Here is a 12,657-nt window from a genome sequence, read left to right as displayed (position 1 = left end):
CTGGCTCAGGCATGTGGGAGCTGACCAATCAGAGCAGACTGGGTATTCAAGAAGGGGAGCCTTAAAGAGACAGGGGCTAAAACAGAGCTTTTCACGGGGGGACAGTGTCCTTTAAAAGATTTTTATTGGCTATGAAATAACACTGAAAAAATGTAAGGTACTGTGCAATGTAAGGAAAATGCATTACGTTTGATTATAAAAAATGTTTTTAAAAACTTTATTATTATAAAAAACAGCAATATAAAAAATGTCCAAGTCAGTATTCAAAGGGGTGTAGTTGTTAAGAAGTCCTTGTTTACTTTATCTTCCTTTCCCCTTTGAAACACAAATACTACCCTCTTCAACAGTCTGTTTCCTCTCAGCCTCCTCCTGTCTCATAGACACGCTCTCCCCTCCATGATGGCACTATATAGTTCATCAGTAACAGCCTCGTAACGCCCGGCTCGACTGTTCAGAAAATAAATCTCTTCACCCGAGTCTTGTGGCGTGTATCCCTCCCTCTGCAACCGTGTCTTCTGGATTTTGAAGGTACCTAAATTGGAAAATGTAAATTCATGTGTGATTTTTTTTTTCGCATGTGTGGGTTTGCACATCCTTGCATCAGTGTCTCACCTGTAGTGTCGACAGATGGCATGAGCCGGAGGAAGACGGGCCGCGCGTAGGAAGGCAGCGCTTTCTGTACGGCAGTCAAGAAGGCATCGAGGTCAAACTGGCCTCCTGCATGAGCGACTGCTGCCATGCCGGCCTTTCCCTCCACACCTGCAAACACACACAGACAGGTGATGTAATGACAAGACTATACTATGACGTAATGTCCTCATTAAGTCTGTTTCGTCTGATTGTTACCTGGTACAGACACTCCATAGACAGCTACATCGGTGTGTCCCAGCAGGCCGCTGAGGACTCCCTCCACCTCTGTGGTGGAAACGTTCTCCCCTCGCCAACGAAACGTGTCGCCACTGCGATCCCTGAAATAAATGTAGCCGTATTCATCCATCACCAGCACGTCACCTGAGAGACAGACAGGAACAGACAGAGAGGGAAATAATAATCATCATCATCGCTTGAGGGGATCGCAGAGTAGAAGGCAGAGTCTGTAGTAATGATGACTCACCAATACATTTTTGACTCTGATACAATATGATGGTGATTCATAAGAAACAGTTAAATAATCCTTTTGTAAATGTCGCAACTGTGGACTTAGGAAATGTACTGTCTCTGCAATGTCCTCAGCATGTCTGTGGGTATTACTGTATTCTGCGTGTCTGATGTGTCTCTGTGAGGTAGGCAGTTCAATTCAAGGTTTAAATGAACTGTCTCGTCACTATTGATCATCACTAAGGTTAAGGTTTTTTTTCACTCGTAGGGAACTGGAACCTATCCCAGAATCCCAGGGTGTAAGGTGTGAAACATTATGAACAGGTTCCCGGTACATCATCACTGACAGTGAATCACTGAAAGGCAATTTAAAGTCCCCAGTCCAGCTGCCTTGTACTGTTTGTCTTCAGACCTGAACCTTAACAGTCAAACCTCATTATTGTGACGGCGACTGAGTGAAACATACCTGAGACATAAGCAGAGTCTCCCATCTTAAAGACATCGTGAGCTATTTTCCTGTTGGTGGAATCCTGATCAATGTAGCCGTCAAATCTCCTGAGAGGATCGCTGCGATTGATGCGACCCACTAACATACCTGGCTCACCTGCAGAGAGAGAGATGAGAGAAGAGAATACAGATTACTTTGACTCATTTACCGCATTTTATTGAACCTGAAGTTAAGGGAAAGGGCTGAGCCACTCTCCTTCACAGAATTATAGAGGTGAGTCTCACCCCTTTCTCTCCTGTTGTCACAACTCTCCCCCACAAGCCCCTGACAGTCACCCATACAAATACTATTTAGTCTTAGAACACGTACTTCCTGTGGCAGAAACACTGTCATCGTGATTGGAGGAAAAAAGCAGGTATTTTGGATGAAAAGCAGCAGACATTGAGACTATCACGGCCCATGGTGTCTCTCCACCATCTAATCTGACCAGCTGGACCGCCCCAGGGAGGAAGAGAGTTTGAATAAGAGCCACGCTAATCCAGCTTTGTTTAAGATCACTCCTGGTTAATGTCCAGTCACAGGAAGAGGAAATGGAAAGAAATGGGACTGAGACAGGAAAAACAGCGTGAAATCAGATTTTGTGCTTATAAGACTGACAGTGTCGAACTGTGTCCCAGATGTCGAACTTTTGATGTGAAGATGCCGACCACATTATCACCACCATCTTGTTGCTGCTGCTAACATGCACTCTGCTGCAGATCCATAACTGTATGTATGTTAATTTATCAGCCAGGCCGATGGTAAAATCTGATATTCAGCATTTTTTTGATAATCATAATGAGAATGTGTTTTTCTCTTTTTGGTTTAATAAAACAAATTAATCTAAAAATGTACCACTCCGTCATTGATGTAGCATGATATTTGTAAAGTAACTAGGTACTGGTAAAATGATGAAATACATATGTAGAGGAGTAAAATATTAAGGCATTTGTTTACAAAATGTAGTGGAGTGGAAGTATAAAGTAGCGGAAAATAGAAATACTGTAGAAAAGCACACATTCCTTCACATTGCACTGGTACAGCACGACTAGAGGTCAGATTCTAATGCCTGACTAACCCTACTCAATCCCCCAACCACTTATATCGTAAGTGGGCCTCATTTTTGCCCATACCAAGAACAAATTGAGTTTCCAGGACAGATCAGGCACTAACACTTCTTCTCATTCCCTTCAGAAAATCTTTCCTCCCCCAGAGCCTCGACCTCCTTATTGTTAGACGCTCCAGCGGCACCGCAACTCTGCTGATCCCTCTGCAGCTCGACAATCAATCATCCCACTGACCACCACCCTCATTCTGCCTATCCCCAGTCCTCGGGCCACTCCAAGTAAAACTACTTTTATACTTGCAACTGAAAATTCAAGAGGAAAGACCACCATCTTTGATAGTGAATATCCTGTAGTGCCTTTGTGTGTGTGAATGTGTGTGTTCTCACCAGGCTGACAGGGTATGCAAAGTCCCTTTGAATCCCTCATCAGCTCTCCGGTCTCCTCCCACATCCTGACCAGTCTGATGGGGTAAAAGCTGGGCAGGATGCGACTGTTGAACCCGCACGCCCCCACCTGGACACAAAAGACACGTATATGATGCAGGATACACTTCGGAAAACGCTTCACTCTCCCTTGAAGTCATATGAAGCAACACGCACCTTTCCGTCTATGTTGATCAGGCTGCAGTTGCACTCGGTGGCGCCGTAAAATTCCCCAACTCGCTGTATTCTGAATCTCCGGACAAACTCCTCCCACACCGAGGGACGGAGGCCATTACCCAAAGCGACGCGCACCTGGTGATGTGCTTCGGACGAGCGGACCGGCTGAGCCAGCAGGTAACGACAGATCTCACCTATGTATAGAATCACCTGGAGACACAAAGGACAGAACGATCTAAGTGGGGGTTTTTTTTCAGTCAGTACTGGTTAAAATGAAGCGATGAGATACTCGGACGCTAGTCACTGCTGGTGGCAGTGTGTACTCACGCTGCAGTTGTGTTTGACACAGTCATCCCAAAATCGAGTAGCTGAGAACTTCCTCCTGATGACGACGGTCAAACCAAAGAGCAAACACTGGCCTACACCCATGATGGTACCTGTAAACATTCATATCTCCAGTATGTAAATACCGATGGTCAGTACCAATACGAATAGTTCGTACAACTTTCTATCATGCCAGTTGACTGGTCGACCTCTGGTGTATGGAGGTAAACTGGTCACTGCATATACAACTTTATGTCTTGTTAAAGAAGGAGGGGAAAAAAACGAGATGTGCAAATGGAGTGAGGCCTACCTGCAGAGTGGTACAGGGGAAGGCAGTTGTAGAGGATATCATCATTACACAGCCCAAAGGAGTGGAAACCAAAAGAGGCGATGCGATAATACCTGACAAGAAAGACCCATCAACACCAGATCTCAGCACAAAAAATAGGTGCTAAAATCTTTACTAACTTTACAAAGATTGCAGCACTCATTGTGATCATCTGACAATGAAAATTTAGATACAGGGTTGCAAAAATAGTTTCTGTCAAGACTCTGAGTTCCAAAAGTTCCATCTATGGACTGAGCAAGGCATTGTTCTCACCGGCTGTGCACCACCACAGCTGCCTTTGGCATTCCTGTTGTTCCAGAAGTGTAGATGTAGAAAAGTCTGTCTGCATGGCGAGAGAGGAGAGGATGGGGGGCAGGGTGGTATTAGGAGCTGAATTTTTACAAGGAATGTACAGTATTCTTTTTCACCTTCATGCTTTGTCTTTTGTTTATATGTCAATATTTCACATGTGTGGTATGCACCCCGACACCTCAAACAGTCCTTGACAGGTTTCTGTCTCGGCCTCCAAACTCTCTGGATGTCTGACAGGCTGTGCAAGCAAAGACTTGAAGAGAAGTACCTTTGGTATGCCATGTGATAACAAAGATTACAAAAACATAATAGAGGGAAGTAAATCAGTAAGAGACCGATTAATGCACAAACATATCTGCTAATAACTCAGTTTAGAAGTTTACAGTGAAACTCAAATGTATGGTATCAAATAAATTCAAAGATATGTTTCACATTGCACTTAACATCGTATGACACATGATATTTCTTTGAAGTGAGATGATGATTTGTTTGACAGTGGTGTGTGTGCTTTTGTGCATGCACTACCATGTGGATTCAATCTTATAAGAAAGAGACCAAAGAGAGTGAATTCAGGCAATGAGCAGTTCTGATAGCAGGCCAAGACTTGCTGAGGAAAAGATGCTGTTGCAATCCAAACTTTGTGAAACGTAACATAAGCACGTGATATGGCAACAGAGACATGACCAACCCCTCATCCACAGATAGTCGCCAGGGTCTCACCATTGAAATCCTTCCTGGTTGTGTAGCGTGGTGGGTGTTTGGGGGAACCGTCCAGCAGAACATCCAGGTTTTGAGCTCTGAGGCTGCCGAGCTTCTCGTCATCGCCCTGCTCTCCACTGCTGAACAAAACCATGTCGGGCTGCAGAGAGTCGCTCACATCTGACAACGCTGGGACACAATCAAAGGCATCATGCAGAGAAAGAATACGGCTTTTTGTAATAGAGAGATTAGCAGAGCTTTAAACTTGCAGCCTGATTTAAAGGGTAACTCCACCAATTTTACACATAAAAGTGTGTAGTCTGCAAGACTTCATCTGTGAAAAATTAAGTGGCTCCAGAGGAAGCTGTGTGTAATCTGAAAAAATATGCCTCCATTTATGTCACGTAGTGCCTAACTTGCCTTGTGGGTAATGTAGGCAGGTAGTTTTGCACTCCAGTGATCTGCACTGTACTCCTATAACACTGATGGACTCATGAAGGATGGTTTAGAAACAAATTATCCAAATCGATACAGCAGAACCAGAGATTTCACCTATTTCATTCCAAACATACTTTTTCCTTTTTAAAGTCTAGTGCCTACATTACCCACAATGCAACGGAGTGACAGCTGACAGTGATATCACTGGAGGCAATTTATCAGATTACATGCACCTTCCCCTGGAGTCACAAAAGGTTTTATGCTACTTTTTTCACGTACGTAACAGTACTCCAAAATACTTGTAAACATACTTTAATGTGTAAAATTGTTGGAGTTACCCTTTAATTATCTATCCACAACATCTCTGTATTCTACAGTGTGATCCTACCTTCTCTCATCTCGGTCCCAAACACCAATGCCCGCGCACCAGACACACCGACACAGTGCAGCAGGGATTTCCGTCGGAGGTTGTAGTTGATGAGTGCGGCCTCTACGCCGACCATAGCCAGACCCAGCCACAGAGCCACCACTAGAGGCTCGCTCTCCATGTACAAGGCCACCACGTCTCCCTCGGCCCACCCCTGTGCCAGCGCCCAGTGAGCCACAGCATGGCATCGCTCCTGCAGCTCCCTGAAACTCCAGACCTGGAATCAAATGATCATGGAAAAAGCGGTGAGTTTTGACAACAGTACGTGTGATTTCTTTGGAATCTCCAGAGAGCCCTCACCTCTCCTGTAGCCTCGTAGATCAAAGCTGGTTTGTCCGGGTGCTTTGTCACCATCTGGGCAAACAGGGCAGGGACAGTGCTTCTATTTCGCAGATTACGGTACATTGAAAACCTCACTCGCAGGATAACAACCAGACACCTTTTAGACAGAGAGAAGGAGAATCAGTACGAGAGCCAAGAAAAGCCACAAAAAAAGTCATTTAAATTCTGTTAGCTCACATCACATGTTGTGTTAATTATCTTGTCATCTAGTGAACCACAAAACAGTAGTTAATTTTTTCTTATTCCTTATGTTTTATTGGCAATCAGCAATGCCATGCCAGCATGAGGGTATCTTGACAACTACAGAAGCGAATCTAAGATGATAACCTAAGATGTAAACTCATCAGAGGTTAACTTGCTGAAACATATTGGCATCATAACTCGCATCCAGTGGAGGGAAATGGGGGAGAACATGGGGTAAAGCCATCCCATGAGCAAAAGCGTTCCCCTTCAGATTTAGAAAATCAACTTAATGTTTTCATTGGATGCTGCTGTATTGGTATTGGAGGAATTCAGATAAAATGATCTCTCATATTGATGCACAAACATCAAGCTCAGGTGTGTTATGGAGTTAACTAAACGTCAGGTTAATGATTCAAAGAAATCACTATCCCACTGATTGATCTTTAAATACGGGTGCCATTCACATTTCCATTATATTATTAGACTAAGAAAAAGCTAATTTAAAATGTAGAGTAATACACTAAAAAATGCAAGGTGAGTATGTTTAAAGAAAAGCTACACTCATAACGCAAAAGCTTAAATTGAAATTCTCAGGCTGAAAGCTTAAATTGTAAAGATGGAATTGAAAATGGCAATGGACGTAAGACAAGGGAAACTCAAATATGTTACACAAACTGGGACACAGACACCGCCCCTTCACTGAAGTATGTTCCCCCCAGCAAAACTTGCGTCAACAATCTTTAGCAACTTTCAGCTGCTTGGAAATAAATCTTTCATGTCTTCAGCTGGTAGTGGCTTGAAACATTTATCACGCTCATGACACTCATGACAACCTGCTGAAATAACTACACCATAAATGTGTTGGTCAAAATCCAGGGTGAGGGTTAGTCCATGTGTCTGCAGGCTACTGCACCTGAAGATAAAGCCTGAGCACAGTGGGACAGGCTTGCAAGTCTCACAGCAAACGGGATGGCCTTCATTGTGTTGTTTGTCGTTTTTGTTTTTTGTTTGTTTGTTTGTTTTTTGTTTTGTTTTCCATTTCTGTTGTGTGTTGAGGTTTACTGATTCTGAACCCTGGAAGCTGCATACACAAGTTGAAAATAAGCAAAAGCTGTAAAGTCTGTGCAAAACATCAGTTTCATACTCTGTATTGGAACTATGTCAAATTGCACCATCTCTATAAAAAGTTAAATAGACATTTCTGTATCTATGCCATTGTAACTCGGCGTTTTAGTAAGTCATTTTCTGGTGATACAATTCTTGCGTTATCTTGAGAAACTCACCTTTAGGTTACTCGCGATAACAAAATAATGAACACGTGATCTCTAATCAACAATATTTTTTTTAAAAAAAACTACTTCACGCAGGTCGATCTTGGCTTCCATAGTGAAGGCTGGAATCGACTAAAATAAGAATAAAAAATAAAACAACAGGAATGGAGGAGACAGCTAACTACTCACATCAGGTCTCTTCTGATGGTGCGTAAAGCGACATACGCGAACTTCCAGGATCCCCCCCAGACCGCACACACCACGAGCCCCGCCGACAGGCTGCCGAGCCAGGGGAGGGAGAGCAGCACCGCCGCTCCGAGCGCACCGAGGCACACCATGACACCGCTCATCACATTCATGGCGCCTTTCTGTGGGGACACAAACAGTGAACCCCACGCACAAAAAACAATCTTCATAACAGACCTGCGGTTTAACAGAGGAGCCTCACCTGTCACCAGGAAATTTCGGTCCAGATCCACTGATAAGAAAAACAAACTAAACTAAAACTTAAATAAAAAAGCAGCGACGGGTCCTGAAGTTTCCCCCCTCTAGTCCAAAGAGGTGTCAGTTTGATGATGATGATGAGCAGCAGCAGCAGAGTAAAAAGCTGGGAGCAGCGCAGGTTACAACTCATAAACTCCTGCGTCACTGCAGCGCTGCGTGAGTCATGACCCCGCGAGGACAACACGTCACGTCACATTTAGACATTCATCATTTTCTTGCAGTTACACTAAGAAGGTGTAGTAAGGCCTACTTCTGTTTGTCAGAGAAGGCAAAAAATAGAAATAATGTTCTTTATTAGAACATCATGAAAACAAATTTACATCCCAACTTATAACATCCATGGAGAGAAATTGTATGTCAAATTAGACAAAAACTGTGCATGAGAGTAAACAGTTATAAAACTGTGTAAACTGTAAAGCTCTTAAATTATGCTGTAATTAAAAAACACACATGTTGTCTCATGAGACCTAAAATATACCATACATAGACACTGTTAGAACAAACTGCACTCACATTACAAACCAAATAGGAGATCCAAATACACTACAATGTACTTTTTTTAAAAGATCACACCATAAAATATCAAATGCAATGATGATCAGATCCAAAATATGTTAAGTGGACGCTGTTTTACCCTTCTACCGAATAATACATTACACTCTCGTAATTCCCTGATCCTGGAGTGGCTTAGTTAGACAAAAGCAATGCCATATTGATAATGGTCAGAGAAAACACAGAGCTCAGAGGAGATGCATTCATTTTTTCCCCCACGTACTCTCACTTTATTGCAAGGAAATGTGTTGCAGATCTGATAAAATGTGGTTTTGAAATGCATTGCAGAAAAACTGGCATCAGGATAAAGCATGATCTGTCCCCTCCTAAGTGTGTGACAGTGTTCCTCCAGCCTGGTGAGCCATCATCTCTGTTGCTTACTTGAGTGCAGTGACTTTTATTCCACCAGGACAATGACCAAGTCACCAGTTCAGCATTGGCTTGTAGCAAGAACAGTCCAAAGCAATGAGAGATGGTTTTGTTTCATTACATTTTTACAGTTTAAAGTTAGAGGGACAACGCCTACTGATAGCATCTCTGTAAATGTGCCAGTATAACCAGCCTGGCTAATCCCTGGGCAGTTGCAATAATAGTGACGGTAAACACATAGGCTAACTTCCAGGTCATTTGACCCATTGACTCAAAATCAGTGCCAAAATGTCATATAGTGGTTGAATGAAACACACCTGTTTTTACACCTGCATTTTTTCATGAATATTTTAGAGAAAAGTCACATTTCATGAAAACATAGAATAGAATAGAATAGAATAGAATAGAATAGAATAGAATAGAAAAGTATAATGTGCCTTATTTGTCACTATACACATGTACAATGAAATTGTGAATAGCTTTCTCTTCAGGTCAGTAGAAACAAATGGTGCAAAGCAAGTAAGAAAAGTATACCAAATAAAATAGATAGTAAAAATATACACATTTACACAATAAAAAAAAGAAAAGAAAAACAATACATTTACAAGGTATACAGTAAAAACAGAGGCAGCAGCTTTAACAGTGTAATTGTGCCACAGTGGTGGTGCAAGATAAGGCAAGTTTGTCAACCGTTGTTGCAGTTTCTGTGGGTGGGATTGTTCATTATGGGGGGCGGATAGAGGTCACAGCTCTGGGGTAGAAGCTGTATCTCTGCCTGTTGGTGGTGGATTTTATTGTCCTGAACCATCTGTTTGAAGTCAGTGGTTTAAATAGTGTCCAGGGTGTGTACGGTCCTTACAGATGCTGTTGTCTTTTTCTTCAGCCTAGCAGTATAAAAGTGTCCTCTGTAGGAACCTCCATCCCAATAATGCACTGGGCTGCTTTAACCACATTCAATGCAAAAATGTCTTCCTATACTTGTTGGATGAGTCACACCTGTTTTTATTATATTTTAGTGGAATTCCAATTTTTCATGAAAATCTTTCAAGAAAAATCAACATTTTTCATCAATTTTCACCTCTGATCCATCCCAGTCACTTTGCAGTCCTGCCTCGGACCCAACCCTAACCCTAGGTCCAGCTATGTGAAACTTTAGAAAAAGCTTCACTACAAATACATATCAGTGGGCTCCAAATGGCTCTAAACATGCTCCTTAACACCTCCTGGAGGGACTATTTTGGACCTGACACAAGGTCAATTTTGGCCTTGACACAAAGGTCAGGATACTGTAAATAGTCTTTATTCATTTTGGAGGTGATTTTGAGGTTTCTCCACATTACTGCAGTGAAATGTTATCAGATTTGAACCTGTGATAGAGTAAGACATCAGGAAGAAGGTGCAAAGACAATGATGAATTAACTTGTTTTGTTGGATTTTGGTAGAATTTGTATTTTTCATGAATATTTTAAATCTAACCCTCAGTCATTGACTTGTTAGTCAACCCTAGCTCCAGCTATGTCAAAATTTGAAAACAGTTGCTACAAACAAGTCCCAGTGGTCTTTGAGCACAGTATGTTAAAAACCTGTTTAACTATTATATGTAAATCAGTTACAGCTGAAAATGACAACTGAGATAATGAAGTTTGCAGATTTCTCATATTTCCAAAATGCAAATTAACGGCCGATGTCAATGTCACTTCAGACTACAGTGACTGTACGTATGTATTTACAGACCATTTTCCAAGATAGTAGTAAGAGAAGAAGAATCTTGATTTATGTCACTTATCGCACAATGTACATCACAGTGAATCTGTTACTCCACATTAACCCATCCTCAGGGAGCAGTGGGCAGCGTGCACACCCAGGGTCCAGCTCAGGATTTTAGGCAGTGCCTTGCTCAGGGGCACTGACTAGAGAATTTATCCAGTGTTCATGTTCTGATGGTGGGGGAAACCAGATTACCTGGTGGAAACCCAGGTAACCCAGGGAAGAAGATGGAGATTCCAGATCCAAGAACCAAGAAGCTTCTTGCTGTGACGCAGCAGCAGACCACTGCACCACCATGCTGCCATGGATAGGTCACGAGCCTGGACAACAACATGGAGGGACATCAGTTGGACCCATGTTGTAGCCAAGTCCTGTTCTCCAACAGAGAAGGAGATCAGTGTGACTTGTGCCAACGATGAGTGCCACACCGTGTGTGCTCCCCCACCCTTCAGGTGTACAGATGGTGCCCACCAAACTACCAGGGCACCTGAGGGGATATAACAGGGAACCTCTCAAAAACCTCGACCAGCTGACAGCTCAGGTTTGTCTTGAGCAGCAGAAATGATTAAAAAGCATAAAGTTTGAAGTCACTCACCACCTCACATGCTGTCTCAGTAGCAGGAGTCTCACTTGTTGTAATACTAGCGTAACTGAGGTCCTCACTGGTGATTCTGTTGCTGACCAGGTAGTCAGTGACATCTTTAAGTCATCCACATGGTGGTGGCTGGTTGGAGTCACGGCTGCCCATTGATTCGTAGTAAATTATGGAGTTCATATATCCATGACCTGTCCTCCTCATGAAACATCCGCCTGAAGGTCTCGAACAGTTGTACATTTTATCATGCAAATTAGGTCTAGGTAGCATTTCAAACTGGTTCCTTCAGCTTGATATGGAGGAATTTGTGATTCATTTACACCAACACAGTATCAATAACATTTACCAGTTGCATTATGATGCAGTACTATGTGTGATAGAATAGTATAATCTTTAATGTGTAAAAGTTTAATGTATGTAAAGTATAACCTGTAAAGATGCCCTCCACATGGCATTCATAAAAATTATGCATGTGTAAAAATTTTAAAATGATACCCACTCAATACAAATTAGGGAATATGTGATGATTTAAAACCACCCATTACAATAAAAAATGTAAAAATAAGTTAATTGCTTGATAATTTCATCGATAAAATGACAGAAATGTGTGAAATATGCCCATGACAGAGCTGAAAGCACTTATTCAGTGTTTTTGTCCCACCAGCAGTGAAGATATTCAGTTTTCATAGCTCCAGACTGTTAACAAACCACACACTTGTTTTTAAGAAGTTGAAGCTTTAATAAAATTTGTGGTGCATATTCTTTAAAGAAAACAGTACCCAAAAACATACAACAAATCAAAGTAGAAAAATAAGTTCATATACCTTCAAACTACAACACCTATAATATATTCTAACAATACGATTCTTACATTCACAAAATGCTGCGTAATGCACGTAGCTTTTTCACATAAAATACATTTCGCAATGCATGAATAAAGGTAACAATGGTCACAGAAAGTGCAGTCCCACGTAAGAACCGGAGAACAGTTTAGGTGTTTTAAAATCAAAACATGCATGGCCTTAATCAGGCAATTTAAATATAAACAAACAGCCAAAAGACAAAACCAATCCCATAACATGATTGATTTGGAATCCAAGAGGTCTCCATCTTTTTTAGCTTTGAAGATCAATATCTTTGACACCAGCTGATCAATTTCTATAAAATAGACAATATAAAAATATATTAATGATAGCTTTATTACAACACGTAAACTGTTCAGGTTTGGACGTGAGGCTGCTGATCAAGTCTTCTAGATTCTCCCATGCACTGTGTGAGTGAAGATGTGCTGGATT

General features: G+C 41.9%; 1 protein-coding gene across 1 annotated transcript; it reads right to left on the bottom strand.

Moving 5' to 3' along the window:
* Positions 1 to 374: 374 nt before the first annotated feature.
* Positions 375 to 7,934, bottom strand: LOC119017050 (long-chain fatty acid transport protein 1-like). The gene is made up of 13 exons (XM_037093486.1): positions 7,765 to 7,934; positions 6,080 to 6,218; positions 5,741 to 5,996; positions 4,936 to 5,103; positions 4,177 to 4,246; positions 3,886 to 3,977; positions 3,579 to 3,688; positions 3,252 to 3,461; positions 3,039 to 3,165; positions 1,565 to 1,702; positions 847 to 1,011; positions 613 to 759; positions 375 to 532 (listed from the first exon to the last, which is right to left on the bottom strand). Exons 1-13 carry the CDS (start codon positions 7,932 to 7,934, stop codon positions 375 to 377), a joined length of 1,950 nt encoding a protein of 649 aa, XP_036949381.1.
* Between the last annotated feature and the right edge of the window lie 4,723 nt (positions 7,935 to 12,657).

The sequence above is a fragment of the Acanthopagrus latus genome, chromosome 1 (assembly GCF_904848185.1).
Source record: "Acanthopagrus latus isolate v.2019 chromosome 1, fAcaLat1.1, whole genome shotgun sequence".
Classification (NCBI taxonomy): domain Eukaryota; kingdom Metazoa; phylum Chordata; class Actinopteri; order Spariformes; family Sparidae; genus Acanthopagrus; species Acanthopagrus latus.
The sequence above is the reverse complement of the archived record's forward strand: the minus strand, read 5'-3'. Positions and strand labels throughout refer to the sequence as shown.

Coding starts and splice junctions, on each gene's coding strand:
- LOC119017050 (XM_037093486.1), bottom strand. CDS start 7,934: ATGAATGTGATGAGCGGTGTCATGGTGTGCCTCGGTGCGCTCGGAGCG. Junction 5,104..5,740: donor TGGGACCGAGATGAGAGAAG/GTAGGATCACAC, acceptor ATTGTGTCCCAG/CGTTGTCAGATGTGAGCGAC. Junction 3,462..3,578: donor GTGTCAAACACAACTGCAGC/GTGAGTACACAC, acceptor TTGTGTCTCCAG/GTGATTCTATACATAGGTGA.